Source organism: Elaeis guineensis, chromosome 1 (assembly GCF_000442705.2).
Source record: "Elaeis guineensis isolate ETL-2024a chromosome 1, EG11, whole genome shotgun sequence".
Classification (NCBI taxonomy): Eukaryota; Viridiplantae; Streptophyta; class Magnoliopsida; order Arecales; family Arecaceae; genus Elaeis; species Elaeis guineensis.
The window spans coordinates 85,597,173-85,624,346 of NC_025993.2; the positions used below are offsets into that span (position 1 = coordinate 85,597,173).

Genomic DNA, 27,174 nt, shown 5'->3' on the forward strand with positions numbered 1-27,174 from the left:
TTTTTATTTTTTTGCTTTCAGCCTTCCCCGAGTGGAACGGTTCTTCGAACGTGGACCCTTTAACCGGCCGCCGCGCCGGTTGGGTCCGGTTCGACGAGTTCTGGACGCTGGTCGCGGCCACTCTCGCCAAGCTATAAATTGGCCCATGCGGCATCCGTTCCTTCCCCTCCGGGTGGCGAACATGAAATTTCTAGGGTTTCGATGGGAGCGACGCCTGCTTCACGACCTCTATCGATCCGGATCTCTCTCCTTTGCATCTTCTCGCAGTCCAATTCCTGGCAGGCGGGTCTTTCCATCTCCATTCTTAAAACCATCTCCTTCGGCTCCTTGTGCTTACTCCACCGGTACATTTACTCGCCTCTCTTTCGTTATTCCAATCAATCTTGGAAGAAATTTCTCTCTTATTTCTTACTAATGCTCGAAAATGTATGAAATTCAGTGCCTTTGACGATTTGAGCTTGCAGGTTGTCTTTAAGGGAGTCATCCCGAGTTCTCTGTTGAATTTTCTAAGCAATAATTTAATCTATCTTCTTTTAAGCTTCTTATGGTTGTTGCTAGGGCTCACTTTAGCTTCTTAGCAGTAATCTTCTTTCACATACTACTGTTTTGATGATTTTTACTATTTCTTAAAACAAGAAATTAGATAATTTGGTTGAACCTAGACTTCTCGAGTTACAACTTGTTCAGATGTTAATTTAGAATATTCCATAATTAACCGAAGAAATATTCTGTATCCTCTGTTGGATAAATGCAAATTATAAATTGAATACTTAAATCTAAATTTGATTATCTGTTTGAACTCCTTATCACCTTAAATATTGTCGCTGCAGGATCTTGTAGTATTCTTCTTCTTCTTATTGACCTATCAACGATCTTTACTTCTTTTTTGGACAAGTAACAAGCAGATTCAATTGAGCATGACTTGCTTGAAGTAAATTAGCTTAAGTTACACCTTTATACAATGCAATTAGTCATCAAATATGTCTTGATTGAAGAAAGTATGCTTTAAATTTCTTTAGTTGAGCCTGGTCAATTGTGAAATTTATTGAAAAAACATGCATACAGTTTTTGTGTGATCTTAGTCATTCATATTCTGAAATACTGCAGAAGGAAAAATTAAGAAATAATAGGAAAAGATGAATAGACTTATTTGAAGGACTTGGACCTCCACGATGATTGATTCATATGTGAATTTCTTTTGTTGCATATACCTTAAATCCCACAGAATGCATGTGAACTTGCTGAATTTAAAATGATAAATTAATGATTCTCTTATTCTCTACCTTACTAGCAAATCGACATGTGCAACACGCGTTTAAGAAAATAGTAAATACAATAAATATTATAAATATAAATTATTAAAATAAATAAATAAATAAATTTAATGCATAAAAAAATTCATATAAAAGAAAGTAATATGGTAAAAAGAAATAAAATTGACAAAAAAAAGCTAATAAAAAGATCAAATGAGAAAAATTAGAACAAACAAGTTTAAGAGTAAAATATGTTGAAAAATATTACAAGGTAGAAACTACAACTACATAATTTAGACAAAAAATTAAATTGATAGAAAAGAAGTATGACAAATTTTTTAAGAATAAATAAAAGAAACATAAGAAATAAAAATGACATAAATTGAATTGTAATATACAAAATGTTATGCAAAAATAGATATTAAAACAAAAATATAAGGATGAAAAACAAGAAATTTAAAGATAAAAAATATAAAAATACAAAAAATATAGAACATACAATAAGATAAGAAGGAAATAGATAAGATAAAGTATATATATGATAATTAAACATGAAAATGAAGGGGAGTGGTAGGATGGAAGAGGAGGGAAAGAAATGAGGGTGGCAATGGGAGAGAGAGGATATGAGAGAGAGTTGGCTAGCAGCCAGCGAAGAAAGAGAGGGGTGTGTGTGTGTGTGAGAGAGAGGGAGAGAGAGAGAGAGAATGGGGAAGTAGGGGATTGGTGGTTGTGGAAGGATAGACAAAGGTAGGAGCTAGTGTAGGGGTAGAAGTGAGGTGGACGACGGTAGTTGAGAGAGAAAGAGGATGTCCGAGGTATATCCAAAAATTTTGGGATATGAAATTTGCTAGGTTAAGAGCAAGGATTTAAAAATCGCTAGTTTGATGGTATCGTATCTTTTCGGTGGTATCCTGATACCAAGACAGTGGAGGATGTTAAAACTGATCATAGTTGGTACATACTGCATTGCGTGATATAGACCAATTGGTTGGGCTTAAACTAAAATTTGGATATAATTAATTAAAATTTATAAAATTAGGTTAAATATAAAATAATTTGAAATAGAAGATGATTTAATGCTATTGTTAAAGGTAGTTATCTTGCATTTTAGTAACTATCCTAATTAATTATTTGAATTTATAATTATTAATGATAATGGCATAATTGATTGAAAGTGAAAGAAATTTAAAATGTAAGCCCAATAAATAATGGGGTTGTAAACTCTCCTGGGGGATGCCTAAACTTGCGTTATGTTTCACTTCTATTGTTGTTTATTTTTTAAATGCCATAAAAAAATCATGTGTTAGTACGATCAACATTATATGCATCATCATTATATCAATAACCACTGGAACATGGAAATAACCAAATAATTTCACTTAAGATTCATTGATGGTAAAAAAAAAGTTTAAAAAAAAATCAAAAAAATGAAAAAAATGATCCTAGTTTGGTACCAAGACACAGCATTGTACCAAGAGTCAGTGCGGTATGCACCAGTAGCATACCAGTCTAGCAAAGAATTGTTGCAACTATTGGTACTAGTATTTGAAGAGAGAGAGTAATTCAGATAAAGAGAAAACTAAAAGTAAACATATGGAGAGGGGTGGAATTAGATTGAAAATAAAATTGATGTTCTATTACCTAAATATTCTTTTATAATATAATTTATGTATTAATTTATTATTAAAATAAAGCAACATGGACAACAATTGTGATAGGTCTTGAAGCACTCCCCTTCCTTACTAATCTTTCCCTTGAGGATTTGATAAAGCTATCTTCATCCAATTTTTTTCAGCATTATGTTTTTGTATGTGGATAGATGTCTAGAGCACAAAATATGGTCAAAATACATTGATAAGGCCTATTATAGGGAATGATTATTTTTAAGCATCTTTGAGAGATCTTGATTCAATTGGTATTGACTATTCTTTATATTTCTTTGATTTCCTAGAATTGTATCCACAACTTTCTCCGGACCTTCTCAAAATCATGGAACGAAGAATGGTAACAATCGAGCAAAGAAGTGCCTTCCTTCACAATCAAATCAACCGGGTAATGAAAATGTTTCAAAATTTGTATGTTTGTCAAAAAATTAGGGCCCATTTGGTATTGATCTTGTTTTTCATTTTTATTTCAAATATCATAGAAGACAAATTGACTGGACAAAACAATAAGTATGATGTATTTCTTCAAATTGTTTCTAAAGTCATTAGAGTTTCTTGAAGCATGGATTTTATACTTTCAAAAAAAAAAAAAAAATTAAAGCATCTGGCAGAAATTTTTTCTACAAATGCTACTTCAATATCCATGTGGTATCTCACTAATTTGTACAGAAATAAAAGAAGGATGTCCTAGCGTACGAGGTTCCCACCACTGCATTTTAGGGAGGGTCAAATGTATGTAGCCTTACACCTACGTGTGAAGAGATTGTCTCGGTATTTTGAACCTATGATATGTAGGTCACGATATAACAACTTTACCACTGCGAAATGAAAATATGTCTTCGTGATAGATAGAGGAAACCATCCTTTTTTGCTTCTGATTTGAATTCATCCCCAACTATGAAATGTCTTCCAGCATCAACAAAATAAGCTTCTCATTATACTCAAATGTGAAAATAGGTTTTTGACAAGAGTTGGACATATGGGAGCTGAAGGCACCAATTGAGCCACAAGCTCTATGAATTGTATAATTTTCTTTCAATTAACTAAAACATGACTTCACGTCATCATTCACTGAGGTAGAAGCCATTCTCATCTTTGTCCTTTGGTGTACTTTGAGTACCAAAAGCTTTTCTCTCCATTTGCTTGTATTGCTTGCATATTTGGCAGGACTCTAAAGTATAGGGATTCTAGGTGCTCATACCATCTTGATCCGATTAGGGAGAAGGAAGAAAAACCTTCAACCTGCTCAGCTTGAATATCTTGAAAGAAAATAGAAAATAGGAAAATTGGCTAAAGTATGGTTTAGGTATTTTCCTTCCCTTAATGAATAATAAAATTAGTTACAAAGCCTTTATTTATTCTAGTAAGATCCTCTTTTTTATTTTCATTAATTTTTATTTGTAGAGAAATAAATATGGTTTAGGTTTTTTCTTTTCCTTAATGAATAATAAAATTAGTTACAAAGCCTTTATTTATTCTAGTAAAATCCTCTTTTTTATTTTCATTAATTTTTATTTGTAGAGAAATAAAAAACAACAACAATCCAAACATGCCCTTAATTACTAATTCTGTTTCACATATGTTGACTTGAGGGAAGGAACAAAAACAATTTGGCCTCCATTACATTTTCATTTATTTCTTTCTACCAACATGACATTATGTTTATTTGTTTCTTTCTTGCCACCTACATTATAAAGGTACATGTGTTATATGAAAGCTACCCGCTCCATCCAATTTGATCCAGACATTGTATGCCAAGCACAATTGATATCCACTTAATTTTGAATAAGGGGCATTGATCACATAGGTGCTGCTTGACTATAGTGTGCTTGCATTAAATATCAAAATTATTCTGGATAACCTGTAACAAGGATATAGGTAACGATTTCTTACATTTGGATGCCCTTATGGTGACTATAATATTTGAAAGGATTCTGGTGCTGTCTAGGAAGTCCAGGAAGCAATAAAACCCACTGAAGGTGTCAAAAATGTTTGAGATCGAGTTTTGTGGGTTTCATTTCACGATATTACAAGGAAGGGCCATTATAAAATTGCGGCATGCACCAAGCTGTAAAAATCATGTGTGGATGACAAGCTTAATGACCAGTGATATTGTAGCAACTATTATGGAGCAAATCTTTAGGGGGAGAAAAGAATAGACAATAAGTAGCTTGAAGAAGCTTGAAGTTTAAATGGTAAATAATGTTAAACAGCTGACAAAAGGGATGTGCCTAGCAAATTTATGTAAAGAGATAGAAATCAAGTGTAGAGAGAACAAGAAATCTAAAAATGTTAAAGAGGGAAGAGGGGGCAAGAGGGAAAGAGAGGAAAGATTATCCAAAGGATGTGTAACAAGAAATTCTTGTTTATGTTTGCAAATTCTCAAATACTGAGTTTCCTATGTTCCATAAATGACTTTAAAGCTTAAATAAATAAAAATCTGGACTTGTATGAATCTTAAGGCCCCAAATATCCTTGGGATTGGGGTGATCTCTTAGGATAAAAAGGGGGGAGTGGGAAGGATGTGAGCCCCCGGTCCCAAATAATTGAAAGAGGAGCAAGCTACCTCTCTTTGTTCTGCCAACCACACTCATCGTCTGCACCTTATAGGCCTTATAATAAAAGGGTTAATGTTGCTCAGATCGGGGTATAAATATGTCAAGCCCAAGTCAACTAGGCTTGGCAATCTAGCATAATGTCAGCTTATTTTGTAATTGAGCCAGGCTTAGGAATGCTTAGGCCCAACTCATCTGGAAGAGCTACCACTAATAAAATACAGGAGATGCTATCTTTTGATATGATATTCAAGCCTATCAGGTTTTTTTTGGTTTTTTATATGTTGCCAAGGATGGACATAGATGACATTGGTAGGACACTGTAGACCTATTCAGTGGGCGGGCCAAATCGGGTTCAAGTGGGGCTCAGGCCAAGATACTAAGTCGTTTAGTCAAGCTAGGCTTAGCTCGCCCTGACCTTTGGGCCTACTTCCTAGGTCGAGCCCTCTACTTATCGAGCTTCAGGCTTTTGGGTTGGGCCTCAAGCTTCCTAGACTTTTCAAAATACCTAAAAATTCTTCTAACCATACATGGCTAAAGTATTTAGAATACAACCAAAGTTAATTATGCTAATTAACTTGATCTCATTAAACATTACTCAAACAAAATCTCTATTTCTCTGTTTCAACCATTTTGGTCATCATCATGCATTATAATCTTATAAAAAAAACTTCAAACAAATAAAACATGTCATCGTAAATCACCAACTTTAATATTATTAATAAGAGATCCTGATTGCTTATACTGTCATATTGGGATGATAAAAAAATAGTATTTTTCCAAACTAGTCTTGGCGGTGCTGAGGATGTCACGACCACGGCAAGTGAGGCGATGCATGCTGGATCTCACTCATCTTAGTGTACTTGGATGCCAACCTATTCTTGGTTTGTTGGGAGATGAGCTAGAGGAAGAACGTGCAGCTGACATATGGCAAGAAGCCGTCGTTGGGGTTTCGATCGACGAGAGTGGTGGGGAGTGGAGGAACGGAGAGGGGATTGGTGCCAGAGTTGGGCTTCATGGCCTGCTAGTATGGTGGATGGAGACAAGAAGCGAGGTGCCAAGGACGATTCCAAACTAGGGTGGTGGCCTAGTGGTGGGATTGAGGAGAAGACAAACTAGTGGTGAGGGTTGACGAGATGAGAGGACGTGACTGATTCTTATTGCTAGATTGGTGGGGAGACAAGAGGAGGCGAAGCAAGGAGTCGAGGACTCATTTCTCCTGGAAGGCTTGAATTGGTGGTGGTCTCACTAGTTTGGTGGGGGGTTCAGGCGAGGAGGTGAGTAGGCGATAATCCTAGCCACTACCTCCTCTAATCCTTTCCTTAATCAGCGGAATCAAGCTCGGGCTTGAGGCATTTAAAGGGCTGGGGATGGTTAAGGGATATGATATATGTAATATATATAATTGGGCTTGGGGTGGGCTTTGGCCAAGTCTATGTAAACCCGAGCCTGGTTCATTTAAAATGCAGTCTCAAATTTTAGGCTCAGCCCAACTCATCGAGCTCAAAAACAAGGCCCTAGCCCATCTGAATTGCTTCGGGCTTGACTGGGCTGCCTAAAATTTGAGCAGGTCTAGCTAGCTAGTCCCACCTTGCTAGGGTCATGCATAGGGATGGCAATAGGTTGGTTATGGGTCAGGTATGCCACTACCTATACTCGCCTTGTTCTTACCTCAGGGCGGGGCGGGTAGAGTCCCAAGGTCGGTCAGGTCTGGTGGAGTTAAACGGGGTGGATTGAATGGGTCAGGTCAGGTAAAGTTATAAAAATTATTTATTTTTAACTTACAAATCTTTTTTTTTGCCTCGAGGAGTGGATTTGTGAAATGATATATGTATGTGTGTGTGTGTGTATCCAGGTTGAGTTCGGGGAGGGTTTTACTATTAGTTATATCCACCTCAGAACCATTTTAGGTTAGATAAAACCCACCTCATTCAGATCGAGTCGGGTTCCCAATAAGGTAGTGTAAATTGCCATCCTTAGTCATACAACCCATATGTGCTTATGATTGAATGAGCTAAATCAAGTTTCAATTTGTACCAACTTTTTTGTTTTATTTTTTTTCTTTTTTTGTAGACAAGTAAACGTTTTCTTGTAGGACCTACCACCCCCCTAGAACTAACCAGCATGCCTTTACTAATTAGTGTAAGGGCGTTCCAACCAACAACTTTGGATGTGAAATCAGGGATGGAAAGTGATTTTTCAAAACCTCTTTCTACTCATAGACTAGATGATAGTCACACACTACCTTTCTTGATGATTCTTTTTCCTCAATTCTCCTTCTAAATAAAACTTTTGTAACGAAAAATTTTGATGAATATTTTATTTAACTATATATGGCTTTCCTAGAATAGCTTAACCAAGCAACTTGTATACTGCTAGCTTAAAAAGGTAAAATTATAGCTATGCAACTTTTTATATGAGTATTCTATCTTGGCACTTTTGTTTTTTTTTTTTTTTTAACATTCTATATTTTGGGTGCCTTATATCATTAGCCTTTAAGCATATGTTTGCTAACCAAATTAAACTGAGACTCATCCAAATAAGTTGGAGTAAAGGCTCACTGATCTTCAAATTTATGACTTCAATGCTTTGGCAAAAAAATTTGATGAATATTTTTATTGACTATATATAGGTCTCCTAGTATAGCTTAACCAAGCAACTTGTATACTGCTAGCTTACAAGGGCAGAATTATAGCTATGCAACTTTTTCTATGAGTATTCTATCTTAGCACTTCTGTTTTTGTTTTTGTTTTTTTAACATTCTACATTTTGGATGACTTACATCATTAGCCTTTAAGCATATGTTTGCTAACCAAATTAAACGGAGACTAATCCAAATAAGTTAGAGTAAAGGCTCACTGATCTCCAAATTTATGACTTCAATGCTCATCCCAAGCATTGAAAGTCTTGACAGAGGTTATACTTGTAACATCTTCTTGTTGTTGTTCATCTACACTTGTTTTGTTTTTCAATTTAGGAAACACACTATTTATGTAAAATAAGTCTAAATGATGAATGTGAGCACCAATTTGTAGATTGGCACTAGTTGGCTTGAAGCCTAATCCTAGTTCTAAAGTTGAATAACTTCTAAAACTAATAATTTGCTAAGGGTTTGTAAGTATGCCCAACTATCTTATCCACAGATTATCTTATGCTAGGCTATAAGTCCTCGTAGGAGAGGAATCAGGAAGAGGGGGGACTAGACAAGCTTAAGCAAGCAAATCATTTACATAGGAAGTTTTATTTCAATATTTAAAGGTGTTTTCGGACAAAACAATGTAATTGCATGTGTAACGATGTCCTTGTTGAACTTTACTGCTAAAAAAACTGAGCCAGCACTTTGTATTATTCATATTTTGTAGTTCTCCATATGTTTGAGTACAAAACTTTTCATGTATTGATATGTTTTTAGTGTGGTAGAATGGTTTATATTATATAGAATAGGCAAAACAACCAAAATCCTCATTTTTTTTTTTTTTCTTGGTACATAAAATCCTCATATTTAATCGACAATATTCAGTTCTTGAACAAACCAAGATAAGGCTAACATTTATATAACTATGAAAACTTTATATGGAGATGACTGTCATGTTACAGTCTAAGAAGACTAAGTGCATATTTGGGGGCTGCATTTGTAATCGTCAAAAGTGATTTCAGATTTAAAAGCAGAATTTTTAGTGTTTGGGTACAACCCAAAAATAGTTCTGGATTGCATTTAAGATTCCTCAAAACGTGGTTTACATAAAGCTGACCTTCTCCCACTTTCTGTGGATGCAGCACTGCAAGCTAAATATCACGTTTGCAGGAAAATAGTTTTTTTTTTTAAGAAAAATTATGTGTTATCCCCTTAATACCCTTGTTTGTTACTTTTTTTTATTTTCTTGTTTATCAGGATTTTTTCTTTCATCAGATTAATCTCATCTCATCTCCATCCATATCCTCGATTAATCTCCTCTTATCTCCATCTAATGTTCCTTTTTTTTCCAATTTTCAGGATTATTAATCTCCTCTCATCTCCATCTACATCCCTTCTTCATCTATTTCCTATTTAGAGATTATTAATCTCCTCTTATCTCCGTCTTAGTCCTCTATCCAACTTTTTTTATCTATAAGGCTCTTTCTTTCTTCAGATTAATCTCATCTCCATCCACATCCCCGATTAATCTCCTTTCTTCTCCATTTACATTCCCTTGTTTCCAACTTTCAGGATTATTAATCTCTTCTCATCTCTCTCTTTTTATCCCACATCTTATCTATCAGGATTTTTCCTTTTTTCATATTAATCTCCTCTCATCTCCATCCGCATCACATCCCCTTCTTACCAACTTTCTTATGTATCAGGACTTTTTCTTTGATTAATCTCCTCCCATTTCCATCCCCGTCTAATGACACGAATATGAGAAAAAATAAAATAAAGAATTTTATATCCAAATAATTTTAAAATCATTTTAAATATTTATCTTTTTTAGTCATTTTGTCATTCAAAAGTATTTTTTAGATCTGTTAATCAAACATACAACAAATTATTTTTATTGCTTCAAAACAGTTTTGGATATTGACAGTCAAACCAAAAACCACTGTCTTAAAATAGCTTTTGACATCAAAACACAACTTTTACTAAAAATTGCTTTTTGGCCAAAAGCTACAGCATCTCCAAACAGACCCTAAATATCTTCAGACAAGATTCCTAGATCCTATCATCAAGACTAAAGAGACCCTGATGCAGAATATCCACCCTTGCTACTCATGTCCTAAATTTAATTTCTCAACATGAAATACTTCATCGTTCTTTGCTAAATGGTTTATGTGCTTTGGATTTTCAGGTTGAAAGCATTACTTTGGAAGTAATTTTATGGTCATGATGGTACTGCAAGCATGATGAGTTTTGATCGCCACATGCCCTTTGATAACATCACCAAAAAAAAAAAAAAGATATCAACGGTAGCCTGTAAATGCATTTGTATTAGATGTTTTCGTGTTTTCTAATAGGAGTGCCAAAGCTAACACCACGAGCATCCATAGGTACCACATGGCATTTGATACAGTCTTGAAAAAATTTGATCTTCAAGCTAAATTTGCATATTGCATACCTCAGCCGCCTAGGTTTTCTTGTATTTCATGAGCCTTTTTTTTCTTGAGAAAGAAAGGGTCTCATCTATATTATAGTTACCTGAGTCAAAATCTTGTGGATACATCACTCAGAATGCAAACCCAGAACCTCCAGTTTTTAAGGAGGGGTATGACCACTGAGGTAATCCTTGGTTCATCTTTCATGAGTCCAGGCGATATGATTTCTAGGTGTGGGTTCAATCTTGCATCCCAACCACTGGACAAAGAATGTTGACATCATGTTGTCCACACTCATCAATAGTTGGCATAAGAGACTTCCAAGTTCACTTAGTGTTAGAACCACCTAAGTGTTAAGTAAACAAATATATGTTATTTGCAGATTTTGGTTTTTGTTGTCATTTCACGTTGGAAAGATATCTGTAGTGACTTTTGGGTGGAATGCTTTATTGTACGTAAGAGAGGGGAAAAGGTTTTGGAGGACCGCATTTATCTTTGTTTTTCTTCCTGAAGGTGACATGATGTAGGATCACTCTGGATCGTATGCAGTAGCTCAGATGGGCCTAATGGGTGAGGGAGATTAGGGAGCAGTCTAATTTGTTGCCATCCTATCCTATGAAAGAAAAGAGGGCAGAGAAGTAAGTGTGTCTTGATCAGTCTTAACAACCTGAAGGGCTTAGATTTTTAAATTAGTTTAGAAGGCTACTGAGGACATTAAGTGACTGATTCTAAACTGATGTCCAAGCAAATATCAAGTCATGATAATAAACTTTGAGAAAATTGAGGTTTAGAAGCGTAGAAAAGAGGATAATATCAGCTGAAATCTATGAATGTATGAAAATGAGAGGGATCAAGAAGAGAAATTGGAAGAGGAAAAGAGGGTACTATAGGGGGAATGAAACAACTTTCCTTCTTGATAGTAAATACTCACATCACAATACTATTCAACACTATCCTATTTCCCTTCCCATATTCTATATAGATACTATATCTTAAGGACAGAATAAACAAATAATTTTTTTAAAATTAAATTTAATTTCAGGCCCAAGTAATATGTAGGTCAAGGAACTTGTTGGCCATAATTTATGGGCCATGCAATGTAATCATTTTGATTCTAAAATAATGATATTATCTGGACTAGTCATGCTTCAAGGTTTGAGATTTACTCTTTGAGATTAACATCTGAGATTGATTTGATAAGAACTCCATGATACCCGTCCATGTTCTTGATTAAGGGATCACATACCTCCACTGGTTCAAGCCTCCATCACTGCATCAAGATGCAGAATACAATGATCAGGCTTTACATTTTGGCCTTAGTGAGATAATGCTGAGATTTTAAAGCTGTCAGTTAGACTATTAGTCATCTAAGATGGTTAATTCTTCCCTCAAGGGTGTCTCTATGGCTTATTTACATGGAACAGAGAAAGGGAAGAGGGCTTTAGAGAGAAATCTAAGATGCAGAATACAATGATCAGGCTTTACATTTTGGCCTCAATGAGATAAAGTTGAGATTTTAAAGCTGTCAATTAGAAAAATTAGCAATCTAGGATAGTTAATTCTTCCCACAAAAGTGTTTCTATGGCTGATTTCAATGGAACAGGGGAGTAGAGGGCTTCAGAGAGAAATCTATGCTTAAATTTTTGTTAATATGCTTTAGCAAGAGGTGCATATATGGGCTTTCCTTATACAACCTGTAACAAGGGAATGACATGAATCATGCTGGTCTTGCATTGATTTTGGGATGGTCCTGAAAGACATCTCCAAAGTCAATTAACTTCGAGCATTTTAATCAAGATGTTAGTGGATTGCCCTTTGTGGATTTGTTCAAAGATTATATCTTAGGATGCTGGACTTCTACAAGTTGGGTTGACACAAAACTGTTGGAAATCCAAAATCCAGTATTCAAACATATCCAATAAGTGAAATGGTACATAGCATGTATTTTGCATTCCTTTGCCTTAGTTTTAAAACATTCATTGAAAACTGTTAATGAAGTGAATGTCACTGTTGTACTCTTTTGAATAAAATAACTTATCAGCATAAGTTTGCTTGCTCTATATACTTATTTCATTTAAAATTTAGTATTGTTTAACTGCTTGTCCTTTTTATGTAAGAGTCAGCATGTTGCATGACAATCACATTCTCATGTCTAATATTAGTACAGACTATTCTCAAAATTACTGAAAACCTTCAAAAAACTCATCAAAAAAAGGAGCAGAGAGAGAAGCTTCAAACTATTTTGAGAATATGTCCATTTTTCCTGTTATTATTGCAACTTCATAGAAGCAAAACTTTGTTCTTGTCATGTTATGTGGATTCTTCAGTTAAGTTATACCGCTCATTTCTTTCAATCTACCACCATTCTCCTGCTTTTTCATTGAGCTGAGATTTTTCCCTTCGTGAGATAATCACTAACAAAACTCTCTGATCATACATATCATCTTTTTTATAATTAAATATATGGGTTAGTTTCACTTAATTGCTGGACAACATTTAGCCCACAAGACTTACAAACTAGTCGTATGCTCGGAGCTGCGTAAATTTCTATAATGATGATGTTGCATCATTATTAATTAAATTAGCTGACTAATTATTATGTTTTTTCATGTCTATGATGCTAATTGAAGACAGCCAGCAGTTTCAGCAACAGAGTTTTCAAAGGCCAATAAGGAGCTACGAAAACTAGGGAACTCTATGGAGCTGATCAAGGAGTTGAGAGCCAAAAAGGAGGTAATTTAAACAGTTTCCCTTTTTTAACATTATTTTTTTAAAATTCTTGACCAAAACGTAAATGATTGTAGTCTTGGACTTGCTTGACCCGTTACTACTGCAATCTATTAACTGACTTATGAACTGTTGCCTATGTGTCATATGAATTTTTCTATTCAAATCTCAATGTTTTAGACTCTGTGGTACATCTATGTCATGATCTCATCAGAGACATTCTGATCTTTATTTCTAGATCCAGGTAGCTATAATTACTTAATTAAGAAATCTTTCATTTTGAATACATTTTGATCCTTGGCTTATTGCAAGATTTTGATGAAATATTTGTTACACATGCCATGCTTTTGTTCAGCTGATTTTTAGGTTGGTTAGTGCTGCACCATTTTTTCTTTGGTTTATTCTTCTTGCCATGATAAATTGATGCTTACCATTTAAAAATAATATGGAGCAAGAGATAACCTCATGGATATAAACAGGTAGTGCATTTTTGCAAGCACATACATGTACTGACCAGTAGCTAATCCTTGTCGAAGGCCCTATGTATCCTAGTGTGTTCGTAACTAGTCCATAGACTATAATGCATGTCTTGTCTACCTATTCAACATTGCCTCTACTTTTCATCACTAGTCAAATGAGCTCTTGGTTTTGTGCCTTAAGTTTTTCCTTCATTGTAAAACCATGTATGCTTTTGTTTTGCTGTAAAGAATTGTCATCAACTAGCAAAGGAAGATTTCTTTCGACATACATGCCTATAAGATATGGCCATATCCATCGAGGCATCAACCAATGCCTTATTACTTGTCCGCACTGACTCATTATTTTATTTAAGACCTTAAAAATTTCTTCAAGCTATTTTAGTTTTTTTTTCAATCACTTGTATCTACAGGTTGACTTAGGCCTACTATTTCTTTATCTCAACTTTCAATCCATTCAAAACACATGTTCTTATCAGGGCCTCCTCTTATGTGTTGCTCCACATGCTATATCTGATCATATATGTGTAACGTTAGAATCTGAACCATTCAGTTGATGGCTTGATGCAGTATCTGTTGATTTGCACTATATTAGATGAAATCTTGAGATTGGTATATAAGACATTTACCTGTCCTAAGTTGTAGTGATGTTTGGATCTAATATAATTTATGAGTCCTTTTAAAATATCTGTGTTAAAAAGACTCTGTTTTGATCCAACCCTCAATATCTGAAATTGAGTATTTAGTTGAGGAGTCAACTTTTGAATTTGAATCTTTTGAGTATTTTCATTTAACTCAAATTGGGATAATTTCTTGTTTACATGTAATGTTTTAGGTGATATTTGTTTAAACAATGTTCACATTCATATTAATAAGCACTCTTTCCTGTGGTCCTGTTAGTAGGCTACGTGCTGAGTCACTGACTTGTCTAACCAACTCATCCCACCTACCTGGTGGACGAAGCAGCCTAGGGAACTGATCCTTCTTAACCATCTCTTTATGCTTATGGATAACTGCCAGCAGGGGCAGGCTAGGGATGAAAACAGGAAAGGAGGGTGGGCCTTTTGGGAGAGTGAACAAGGGTAGGCTGTAGGCCTTTTCTTTTGCATTAGCAATGAGTGTCCTTACCTACATTAATAATGAGGATATAACTAGCCTTGAGAGTATGACTTGGCTTATCTGAAAATTAGATTGTCTTATGCTATTTTTGCATCATCTCATACCTTAACAGAGAATCAACTTGTTATTTATTATCATATCGTCAAATTTATTCTTCACCTGAACTGTCATTTGGTTTATGATAATATGTGAACTATTTGAATGCTTTTTAATTTATGTGTTTGAACATTTTATAGTATCTCATTCTTCTTGGAAACTTTGATTTGGATTTCATTATAAAATGGCCGTAGTGAACCTTCACTTGAATTTTCCAATGATGATATGACATGTTTTAAAGGTGATATATTTCCAATGAAAACCTAAATTCCTTGATCATGTCTGAAGTTTGCTTGTTGAGCTGTGTACCTCACTTCATTTATGAGGGCTGTGGTGGAGCTTTCAAGGGAAAGAAGACAGAGCATTACGAAGATGCTTTCAGTCTTAGTGGTTTTTAACAACACTGGCAATATAGTATTTTGGCATAGTGTTGCTTTGTAATTTCAAAAGATGTGTATGATAGATTATGTTCAACTTTTGTTTTTTCCATTTTGTCTAAAATTAATGTTTTGTGCACACCAGGTTATGCTCTGTTGGATGGTATGCTTTCTTTAAGGATGATCCAAGTTAATGCTACTTTTACACTGATTTATTCCAAGATTTATGTTTTGGGGCATGGCATCATACCATAGCCTCAACAATGCAACTTATATACCTACTTCATATGCTTGTTCCTTATACCAACCTACATAGCCCTACTTTTACCACTTCCATCTCGATCATCTTATCGTTCACATTCATATCATTTATTTCTTATTGTTTTGAATAGTACAGAGCTGCGGGCTTTATTTTGTCATTTCATAGATATTCATCCCATAAGTCGCAAGGCATGTAAGGGTCATACGGGACTCTTGAGGCCTCTTTACTGTTCATCCACCAGTCTTCACTTATATATTTCTATCTTTGTGTCCATTGTTTGTTAATCAAAATAAGATTGTGGAACTCGATACCATGTATCTTGACCTTCAGCTTTGAGAAGGGCCTTATTTTTTGTTGAGATTATATTCTATATTCTATTTTCATTATATTGACTCGGATTGGCGCACACGTAAAGGAACGTGGTTGCCTGTAATTCCATCTGATTAAACATATTATCTCCTGTTTGCATAATTGATAAAGTAATCACTTTTTCTTGGTTCATTCATCATTTCTGTTTCTTGAAGGAGAGTAAAATAGAAGACATGCCGGATGTATTTGTTAAGGAAAGAAACGTATTTACAGGAGAGATGATATTTGTACCGGCTTGAAAGCTTTTCTTTGGGGAGTTGGGGCATGGGATGGATAGTTTGTAACTCCCTTCTTGTCCCATTGGGACTCTTTATAAGATAGTTACATGAAAAGGATGAAGGAAAAAATTACAGATAATGTCCATTTATTGATATAAAATCTTTTTCTGAATTGTCCAGCTGCAAAACCTTTGATGCTATGCATCTGTTTATATATGTATTTTGAAGTTGTACCCTCTAAACTTCCATCCAAACCTCATTTTAGCATTAAACACTATCCTTGTTTCATATATTAAAACTGTATACCTGCAAGTAACATCCAGTATGGCTTATGTTCCTGTTTCCATCTCTTGACATTACGGCATGAAGCCAAATAAGTTTACCTATGGCTGTTCTTATTGCAATTTCCCCTCCTATGGCATATGACTTGTAGCTTTGATTCAATTGGTAATTTGTTCAATTCTTTTTGCCCTGTTAATATTTTAAAAATAATAGCTAGTGTTTATCTGCAACTCATGTAGTGCACATCTGATATATTTTTTTATTGAGAAATTTAGTGTTCCAATGACTCAACTATTGAAAGTTCATGTAATATTTGGAGTGGATTTGCACCATAAGTAGTCAGCAACTTCACAAATTTTCCTGAACATGGGATATGACATTTTAATTTACAGGAGATTGATGGTCTAAAATCATTGACGTCTGATTCTCTTGAAGATAAAGACATGCGCGAGATGGCGGCAGATGAACTGGCTGAAGCTGTGGAGGAGGAGAAGAGATTGCAGCATCTGCTGCTTAAAAGTTTGCTTCCAAAAGATGATGCTGATGAGAGGGACTGTATTTTGGAGGTTAGAGCAGGTGATATGACTTTAATGTTACTTGGATGATTCTGAATATGCATGGCTGTCCCTGCTGTCACTTCTTGTTGTTTGGCTAATTTCTTTGGTAGTTACAATGAAATTTAAGATGGATGATAATCTGGGCAGGAACTGGAGGTGAAGAAGCTTCTTTGTTTGCAATGGACATATTTGGAATGTACGCTTTTTTTTTCCTGGTTATTTACTGTTTACAGAATGCAGTTGGTGCTTGAATTTTGAGCATCTCTAAAGGAAAATTACCACAACAGGTATGAGAGATACTCACAGAATAAGGGGTGGAAATTTGATGTCTTACATGTAATGGAGTCTGATTTAAAAGGATACAAGGTACTTATTATGTTATACATCTGGAGTAGCAGCGTATGCTTGTCTGTCTGTATGTATATATGTCTGTATATGCATGCCTAAATATGTGCATGCACATATTTGTATGCATCTATGTAGATTGATTTATATGAATTGTATGCACAAAACCACAAGTTGGTAACTGGTTTGATCCTTAGAAAACTTATAGCCTTGTTCTTTTCCATATGAAATTTAAATGAATAAACTTTATGCTGTTATGTAGTATAACTTACATTACAGGAAGCCAGTGGAACAATATCAGGAACTGGTGCATATGGAAAACTTAAATTTGAGAGCGGCATTCATAGAGTGCAGGTGTGGTGGTGACTGTTATTCTCAGTCTTATCTAACTTGGTGGAGTATAGCTAAGGCATTTCTTTCTATGACTGAACATATTTTTTATTTGGCAGCGTGTTCCAATGACAGAGAAGTCAGGACGTGTGCATACCAGTGCCGTATCTGTTGCTATACTTCCTCAGGCTGATGAGGTGAAGATCATTGCATGTGATCTTGTTAGAATGTGAGAGTAGCATGAATAATATCCCTTTTAGCTTCTCATTTCTGAATAGTATCGTTAGGTTACTCATAAGATGTTTCATAATGTTCATTGCAAAGAAGAAATGCATCTAATGCATAATAGGTGCACAGTGTGCAAATTGTCCTTTTACAATGTCAAATTTTTTATATGCTAGTTCTGCTAACACTTCAAACTTTCCCTGGAAGCTTTTATGTATGTGTATCATATATGTATATGTGTGTTCACTAGCTGGTACTGTGATGTCCTAGCTGCAGGTCTATGGTGGGAACTATATGAGAGATGCTGAAGGCTCAAAGAACATACTATAATGAAGCAAATGTTTCTCATCATAATATGCTTTTGTTAAATAGGATCTTCGGTTAGCATTATTAAATTTGTAGTGAGATTGATGAATGCTGCTTCATTTATTTGAGAATGGGTGGAAATGGGCATGAACATTATCAGGCAGTTTCTGTTTATGTACTGTTGTATTTCAGTTTTCATGATAGGTTAAGATTTCTCTCAAGTTGTTTACTGCTGTCCATGAAATTCTGTGAATGTGTCTTGCTTTTGTTATTTTGTTGCTCGACAATGCTTTTGTACTTGAACTAGAATTGTATGAATGCTCTGTCTTCCCAAAAAAACAAAAAGAAGGAATTTATGCAATCCAGTTTGGTTGTCAGGATGGAACCATGAGCTGCCACTAATAGATTATGTTTAATGTACATGAGTTCTAAATTATCTCTAGGCCTTTTTTTGTTAAGACTGCATAACTGTTAAAACTAATTAATCCTTCATTTTTTTTTCATCCCCTTTTAAAGTTCTTTTGAATTTTTTTTGCTTTGGTATGTTTCACCTGAATGATATGATGATATAAATTGCTTTTTCATCAACCACTTTGCAGGTTGATATTCAGTTGCGTAATGAAGACCTGAAAATTGATACATACAGATCTGGCGGGTGTGGAGGTCAGTCTGTAAACACCACAAACAGTGCTGTTAGGATAACTCACATTCCATCAGGAACAACAGTGGCAATACAAGATGAAAGATCACAACACTCGGTAAGAGATGCCATCTCATGGATATTTTTCATATCATGTTCTTAATATGCTGGCATGAAAATAAATAGTACTGGGACAGATTAATATCAATTTCTTAAGTAATTTTGCAATCTGACTTGTAATATTGCTCCGTGCTAAAGACCCATTGTAAAACCAAATGAATTGGAAATGATTAGTGTAGTTCTTTTCCCTTATCACTTTAGAACAAAGCCAAGGCGCTTAAAGTGCTACGTGCAAGGCTATATGAAATGGAGAGATCTAGACTTCAAACAAGCAGATCAAAACTTCGAGCAGAGCAGGTAGGCTAGTGCTTAAGTTGTCTCCATTGTTATTGAATTGCCAACAGGATTTCTAATGCCTTCAATAGATTGGAAGTGGTGACAGGTCTGAGCGAATCAGGACATACAATTTTCCCCAGGGGAGAGTGACAGATCATCGGGTTGGGATCACTCACCATTCCATAGAGGATATCATGGAAGGGGGGAGGCTAGATATTTTCATCGATGCTCTTCTTTTGCAACAGGAGATGGATGCCATTGCATCATTTGGCACTTAACTACTGACACATCAATTTGCAGTTTGTTGTATTGCCTCTATCGAGGGAAGCTTAGTGTTATAAATTAAAATTAAACATCTAGGTCTTAACACTTACCAATTTTGTGCTCATGTTATTGGTGCTATCAAAATTGCTTGTTGTACAAGATCTGCAGGCTGGAGTTCAGGACTGTTTTGGTCAGTTCAAAGTAGCAATCCAATAGGGAAAAAGTAATGTAATAAATTTAATCCATCTTGTGTTCTTTTGTTGATTTAGATGCCATAGTTGTACATGTTTCATCTATTTAGAACTGCAGCTTGCAGAGTTAGCGATATCTTGAACTCTTTAATCTCTATTTTACATTTGTTCAAGAAAATAAAAACGAGTCAGAATACTGGTAAATATTATATTATGTATCAGTTATTGGTTTTACAAGATCATGCAGCATTGTAAGACTCCTATCAGATTTAAATTATATTTTTCGACTGATACATTACAAGATTATTTGCTTCCATATTGGTTCCATGCGATATGCTTCAGGAATCATTCATTCTATAGTTTTTTCCCCTTTTTCACTAATCGTAACGAACAAAAATAAGGAATAAAGAAACTCAGAAAATATATAGATCACTTGGAGGGTAACTAAGTAGATTTCTTGAATGATTCAGCTTTTAGAGTAATAAATCTAATAATATTTATTCTTAAATAGATATTAAACCCGTTTGGCTTTTGTGAGTGAGTCCAGCATGGTTGTTTGAATGCCTCGGCGAACCAAAGTTCTCGAACATGGATTTAATCAACTGTACACCACTCTTTATAAGGAATGTCGCTCCAACCTGTAAACTTGGTCCACGGTCTAGACCTGATCGGACGCCGGTCTCGACTCATATCTAACGTTGAATGGATTATGTAATCAAAGTCAAACCTGTTGCAATGTTCAGGTCCGTTTAGGCTAGGTTTTTACCTAACTCAATCAGATCTTGACCTAGACAAGTATAAATACATGGTCTATTACATACATGCATGCATCATATTAATTTTATTTTTGCATCCTCCAACTGAGAAAAACAAAAAACACTTATATGCTAGAATATGTTTTGGTATTTATCTTTTCAATTAATCCATTATTGTTGTATAGCTAATTCGCAGGTGCATGTTGTTCCAAATTTTAATATTTGCAGCATATATTGGATGTTTTGTTGACGAACTTCTCAAAGCATCAATTGTTTTGCTTGATTAACTCTTCAAGATATAACATTTGATACCGGATCTTATCTGAACCTCACCTCTACCTGATCGGAATCCAATATATTTATTTCCCAAGCCTAGATTCAATCCGTTAATGGACTATGTGGGGACCCAAGATCTCAACCGTATGGTCATGGTTTAGCAAGACACGGGCTGACCTAACGTGCTAACACTCCTATTCTTGGTACGGAGAGATGGCCTCAAGATCAATGGTAATATAGATAGACATGATGAGATCTTGTTTGATTGTATCATGATGATTTTATATAGCAACCATCTCAAATCACCTTCACTTCTCAAATCAATATCCAACCCTATGGTTGGTAACATATTTTTTTGAAAACAAGTATCTAAGATCACCTCAAGATAGTGATTTTAAGCTGAAATTTAGAAACAAAATGACCTTTAATTCAGTGAGAAAAATTCATATGTCAATATACCATCAATGTATTATACCAATATTATATATATTATATATATTTATATGACATATATAGTTTTTATGATATATTATATTATAATATACTATTAAACATATTATTGACATGATTATTCAATTAAAATTTTAAATTATAATAGAAATATATTATTGTACTTTATATTTATATTATAAAATTATGTAAATATCACTTATATTTAACTTATTTTCTAGTCAAAATAAACATTGGTATTGAAATAATAATATATTATAGGTATAAATGAAATATTAATTCTATATTAACAATTAAATTTAATAAGATTAATAATTTATAGGATTAATAAATATATATTTGTAGAATATATTAATAATTTATTATAATATATTTTTATATGTTTAATAAATATATTTATATGGAATATTTCAAGGATGTTTTTAGTGCCAATGATCAATGACCTTGAATTCCGATAGAGTACCAAACAGTACATGGAGATCAATTACTAGAACAAACACAATGATCTTGAGTGATTCCATTTCGGCCACCAATGCCACCTACATTTATCTTGCAACCTCTCAGCTAAAAGTGATGGGCGTTAGGATAAATACAGCTAGCTATAACTGTAACTGGCAATAGCATATAGCAATCATCTTGATTATTAGGATGAGGCTAGAGCTTTATGTAGCATGAACAATTTTTCTTTTATTTATTTTTTACTAAATAAGAGTCTCAATGTTGATATTGGCAGCATGAAGTGTTTAATACACATCCGTGGATTTGGTACTCCCATACATATCATCTCCAAAAAGGCGAAGAAAGATTTACGTTGTATCCGTGATTTCATGCTGCCATTTAACAGCATCAGTACGAGTGGGAAGAACCCCTTATGATGATTAAAACAACCTCGAGTGGAATCATGGTTCGACCTGCAATCTCTTTCTTTTGACTGCAACGGAGGGCATGATACCCACCAACCTGCAATCTCGTATGATCCCTGTTATATATGCTGCTTTCTAAAGTTTCCATAGCCGTGTCATTCTGTTATGACCCCACCAAAACCATTATAATATGATTATATCAACCATTATTTGAACAACAACACATTTTAATTTTTTAGAATTAAAATAATGACCGCTATAATGCTGTTATAATAGGAAATAATGATATTATTTTCCAAATAATTATTCAACAAAGAATTATCATTTTCTGGCTGTACAATCTCTCTTGCACGAAAAATTAGTACAAAAATTTGAAATTTGAAAAGAGATATTGTCCTGTTTTAAGAAGCAATACAAATTATAAAAATAAAGTCAATATTTTTGTTAAACAATCACTCTAATACGACATAATCCTTTATAACATCCATTATCTTTTCTTCCCCTTGTGTTCATATACATGACAGAACAAAGAGGATCCCCAACCATGGACAGCTGTTATTTTAAAACTAGCTGCCTTCCCATGATGTGTGCATGTCAACATTTGCGTCTGAGTCTTCCTTCCTCCTAGCAGACGGTAATTACTGGCTCTTCTCAGTAATCCAATCCCAACTATCTTAACAATAAACATATAAAATATCAAACTTTGGAGCAGACGGCTCTTTACAAACTACATATTTTTGATCCCCCATAAATGCATCATAACCGTACCGATAAGAACCATTGTGCTGTTCACTTTTGAGTATGCATAAATCACCTTTGACAAAATAGGAAAAACTGCTTTCCCCAATTGCCGCCTCATTTTTATTGTTACTGGAAATCTGAGTCTAAGATTACAAATCACAAAAAAGATGAAAAAGATTAAGAAAGAGGGGAAAAAATCATACCTCAACACCACACACCATATCGGGTCCTCTGACATTGAGACTACAACAAAAAAAAAAAAAAAAGGGAAAAGGAGCTTTTGATCAACAATTACATGAAGGCCGTGACACGTGAGGGGAAGCGATGCAGCAACGAGGATGGCTCAGACTTCAGCATCCAGCCTTGCATGGCCAAGCTCCAGGCATGTGGCTATAAGATAGCACAGAATAGATAAGGAGAGATTCTGAGATGGAAGAACCTAACTTGCACCATTCACAATCAATCTCAAGCATTTTCACATGCTTAACCATTTAGGAACAACTTGGTTAGAGGCAAATTTCACCAAAAGACAAGGAAAAAAGAGAATGAAGTGAACAAAATAAATAAACATAAATGATTATGGTTATCAACATATATGTATGTTTAATTGTAAAAGAAAAGCATACAGCACACTCGAATGATAAAAAGGATATGGGAAAGTAAAACTATCGTGGACAATAACATAGGTATTTCTTAAATAACTTGCCAATAATATTCTAATAAAGCTTAAATTTGTGAGTAACTGGACAATTCTAGACTACCTAGATTGCCTGAAATAGTTCATATAATCAGAATCAGTAAACAATTCAGCAGTTTTTATTAGTTTGAATAATGTTGTTCATGTGATTCTCAGTCCTCTCAAAATTTATTGTTTTTCACCATTATCTCTAAGCGGAACATCTTGAATAGCATAGGAAGCCAAAACTGTAACAATGCCAAATGCTTCTACCCAGGTCAGTTGAAAATCTAAAATTAAAGACCACCCGCAGCTACCAACAATTTCCTGTTGTAGAAGCTCCAAATAAGCCACCCAAGCTTCTTAATGTCTAGTCCTCCAAACACATGCTTATCAACCACATCAGGAGCCCCCCATGGTCATCCATTGCCTATGAACCTCCTCCTTAAAAATAAAAAGAAAAAATAATCTGCACAAGGGTTCCATGCTCACCACCAGTACCAATTATGAGCAACCATGTCAGAATTCCAATCTCAAGACATTTTCTTTTGCACTTTAGAGATGCTTTTTAAAAGAAAAATTCATTACTTACCATTTTTTCCCAATCCAAAGTGACGGGAATTTGTTTTCCCCTTTTAAATACAGTTTCTGATCTCTAGATTCCAAAAAGTTGAGCTGCAACCATTGACTGTCCCAGTTTACCAAGAGCTCCCACAAAAGGGAGAACTGGAGAAGGCAAAAGATCAGGCATCATGTTCAATTTACATTTGCTCCTATGATGAAAAATAGTTCCATTCATGGATCCAATTACTAACCATTTTACATTTATTACCTTTATTCGTCACCCAGGTCATTAATGGAACAAAACTGTGAAGCCATCAGATTGTCTTGTTCCCTTTGAGCCCAAAAACATATTTGATTTCCTCTTCCTATATCCTTCCACAGCTTCATGACCTACCATTGCTTTAAATCCAGACATGCGTGTCGGTTCAGCTTGACTCTGGTTACAATTTGACAGATTGCACCTTTGCTGAATACTCAAAACTTTATAGAAGTTAGAAACATCCATACTGTCTTTTTATATTGACCAACTCTAGACCTTTCAGCAAGCAATTTCAACATCGAGATAGTGTTTAGTCCTATTTCAATCTCATCTTGATCTCTCTCTCTCCCCCCCCCCCTCTCTCTCTCTCTCTGGTACAACTGTCTCACTTTTGAGAACTAGTATGGAAGGGAGCGAGGGCAAGACTTGAACCCAGGTCACTAGAACCCAATCCCCAATGACTTTGCCAGTTGGACTCAATGGTACTCTCACCATAATCATGTTCTCATCCTGAGTTAAGTTAATGCTCTCTATTTTTAAATCCGGATATCTTGGCAATTTACCAAGTTCCACCCTCCTAATGATATTAATGTCCTTCAGTTTGTCTGTGAGCTTTGACCTACATGATCATTCACCATGGTCAGTCCTGGCCATTTCAAAATAAGTCTGACCTCTGGCAGCTGATCACTTTGAACTTAATAAGTTTTTCGTAACCTTCATTTTCCATCAAAGATTGACATGCAACTCCACAAGGAAGCAGAAGATGCTGAACGATACATAAAAAGGTAATGGCCCTCTAAAGAAATGCACACCAACTGTTGATATAACCTTGTCATCTATAGGGCATGCTCCAATCCTTAGAACATGCGACTCCTTCAGAACTTTATAATAGCAAAAGAAACTTTTTACTAGCTATAAGATTTTTTTCATAAGCACATTGTTGACTCATCAACAAGTTAGATAATACAACTGAGTCAAAGTTACATAAAAGAGAAACTTGAAAATGTCACCTTCAAAGAGACAAGCTGCATTACATCTCTTAGCTAATGTTAAGTTCTCACGTACCAAGGACTGTTACAGGACAAAACAGCTCTTTCAAAACTACAAAATTCAAAAATGGTTGGAGAATAATTTTCAAATTCTTTCTTTCATTTTGGATGTTATATAAGATGTTCAATCTACAGAGCAGTTATAAATAACCAGTCATCAATCTCTACCGTATCTCATCCTTGAATTTGATTTAGACTACTTTGCTCAGACTAATATCCAGTCTGGCTTTTTAGGTTCAAAATGAACTTGAGTCAAATCCAGATCAAGTTAAACCCAGACAAATCCCAACACATTAACACACCAAGGCGGTTCCAGTTCCATTATAGTTGCCCTTAGATACTCTTTTGTTGAAATATAAGATTTAGTTCATTATTCGTGAACCCACTGGTTCACGCATTCGGTCACAGAGATTGAAATATTTTCTTCTTACTAATCAGCATCATCCCAAATATGGTAATTCTGAATCTTGTAGAATTATCTTATGAACTCTATTCCCGTGATCGAATCCTAGAAGATAGTTCATGGACATCTCTCCATTGACGGAACCCACAACTTCCATTTATTTCGTCCCAACCTGCATCCTACTAGATATGGAAGTAATGAATCATATAAGATATGGTCCATGACATGCTTCCATCATTTGTATGCCACATGATATGGTTCACAACACTACCGTATCGACTCCAAATTTTGTTTTTTCTTTTTAGTCTTCATTCTCCAAAAATGGTAGTCATTAACCTCTATTCATGATCTTGTTTCCCACATTCAGATCTACATGATATATTTCATTAACTTCCTTCCACATTTGTGCACTTGCTTACACTCTAAGCCTATGAAAAGAATGTAAGGCAATTTGTTGTAGCTTTTTTTATAAAAGAAAATCCTTTACAACCTTTTAAGTGAAAAAAATAAATCCTAAAAAAACAGGTGTTTTGTAATATCATTTGAGAAGTGCTTCTATATAGGAAATAGAAGCCCAAAAAGTGCTCTTACAGGAATCTAGAAGAATTAATTTCTGACTTCTTTTGTAAGATTGCTCCATATTTTCCAAATATGTTAAGCTCATCCGCAAAAGGTAGCTTTAACAAATCTGATCACCAGATGCTAAATATATGAAAAAGTACATTTTAATTGGAACTAAATAAATCCAATATTTAAAAATTACTTTTTAAAAAGTGGAAGCGACACCAAACATGCCCCTTATGGTTGAAACCTTCAATCACATCCACAACCACTTCTCTGTACCATGCAGGGTTCACAAAATTCTCAAGTTCATTGAGTCATGGCGAGCTCACAAAGGCAACAAGCATGATATATGGGGGCTCCACCATGCACACACAAGGAATCCATGACTCCTTGGGTGTCCAATACATAGTTTTTCCTAAGATACAACCGTACAACCATAAAGGATGCTTGCTTAGAAGTAGCCAAATCCATCTTGCCTGATCTTAATCATGAGAATAGAGGGGAGGTGGCAACCTCATAAAACATTAATCTGATGAGAACAATTTCATAAGCCAGCTTCAAAACCCACCAAAATAACAGCCAAAAAGGTCCACTGTTCTAAAAGAAACCATAAGCCTTTAAAAAGATTCAAATCTAAAAGTAAAATTGCAATAAAAGATAATTAAGAAAAAAAATGAAGTGATTTTAGATAAGCAAATACAACTTTAACTATGTAACTTCAAATACAAGGGCAAACATAGTCTTCAAGTAATATTCTTTTTAAAATCAATATCACCATTCACCCCATGATCAACAAAGTCAATTTTTGTGGTATGCCTAAGAAAGAAAAGAAAAATATGATCAACTTAGAATATA

At 34.8% G+C, this 27,174-nt stretch overlaps 2 protein-coding genes across 5 annotated transcripts in view; one reads left to right on the top strand and one right to left on the bottom strand.

Moving 5' to 3' along the window:
* Positions 1-130: 130 nt before the first annotated feature.
* On the top strand, positions 131-19,796 carry LOC105061498 (peptide chain release factor 1, mitochondrial). Of its 3 annotated transcripts, XM_073255460.1 has the most exons (11): positions 131-344; positions 3,205-3,305; positions 13,174-13,272; positions 16,858-17,041; positions 17,170-17,218; positions 17,310-17,388; positions 17,647-17,721; positions 17,817-17,894; positions 18,828-18,986; positions 19,190-19,285; positions 19,354-19,796. In XM_073255460.1, exons 1-11 carry the CDS (start codon positions 146-148, stop codon positions 19,540-19,542), a joined length of 1,308 nt encoding a protein of 435 aa, XP_073111561.1. In that variant the 5' UTR covers positions 131-145; the 3' UTR covers positions 19,543-19,796. The 3 variants fall into 3 exon arrangements, with proteins under 3 accessions (XP_073111561.1, XP_073111564.1, XP_073111566.1); XM_073255463.1 differs by lacking the exon at positions 3,205-3,305 and having other exon boundaries at positions 143-344; positions 13,170-13,272; XM_073255465.1 differs by lacking the exon at positions 131-344 and having other exon boundaries at positions 3,203-3,305; positions 13,170-13,272.
* Positions 19,797-22,865: 3,069 nt separating this feature from the next.
* LOC105061499 (uncharacterized) overlaps positions 22,866-27,174 on the bottom strand; it is a 30,180-nt gene continuing 25,871 nt past the window's right edge. For both annotated transcript variants that reach the window (XR_834592.4, XM_010945560.4), the window contains one exon: positions 22,866-23,194. The gene's annotated coding sequence lies outside the window, so the exon portion shown is untranslated. The remainder of the gene's footprint in view (positions 23,195-27,174) is intronic.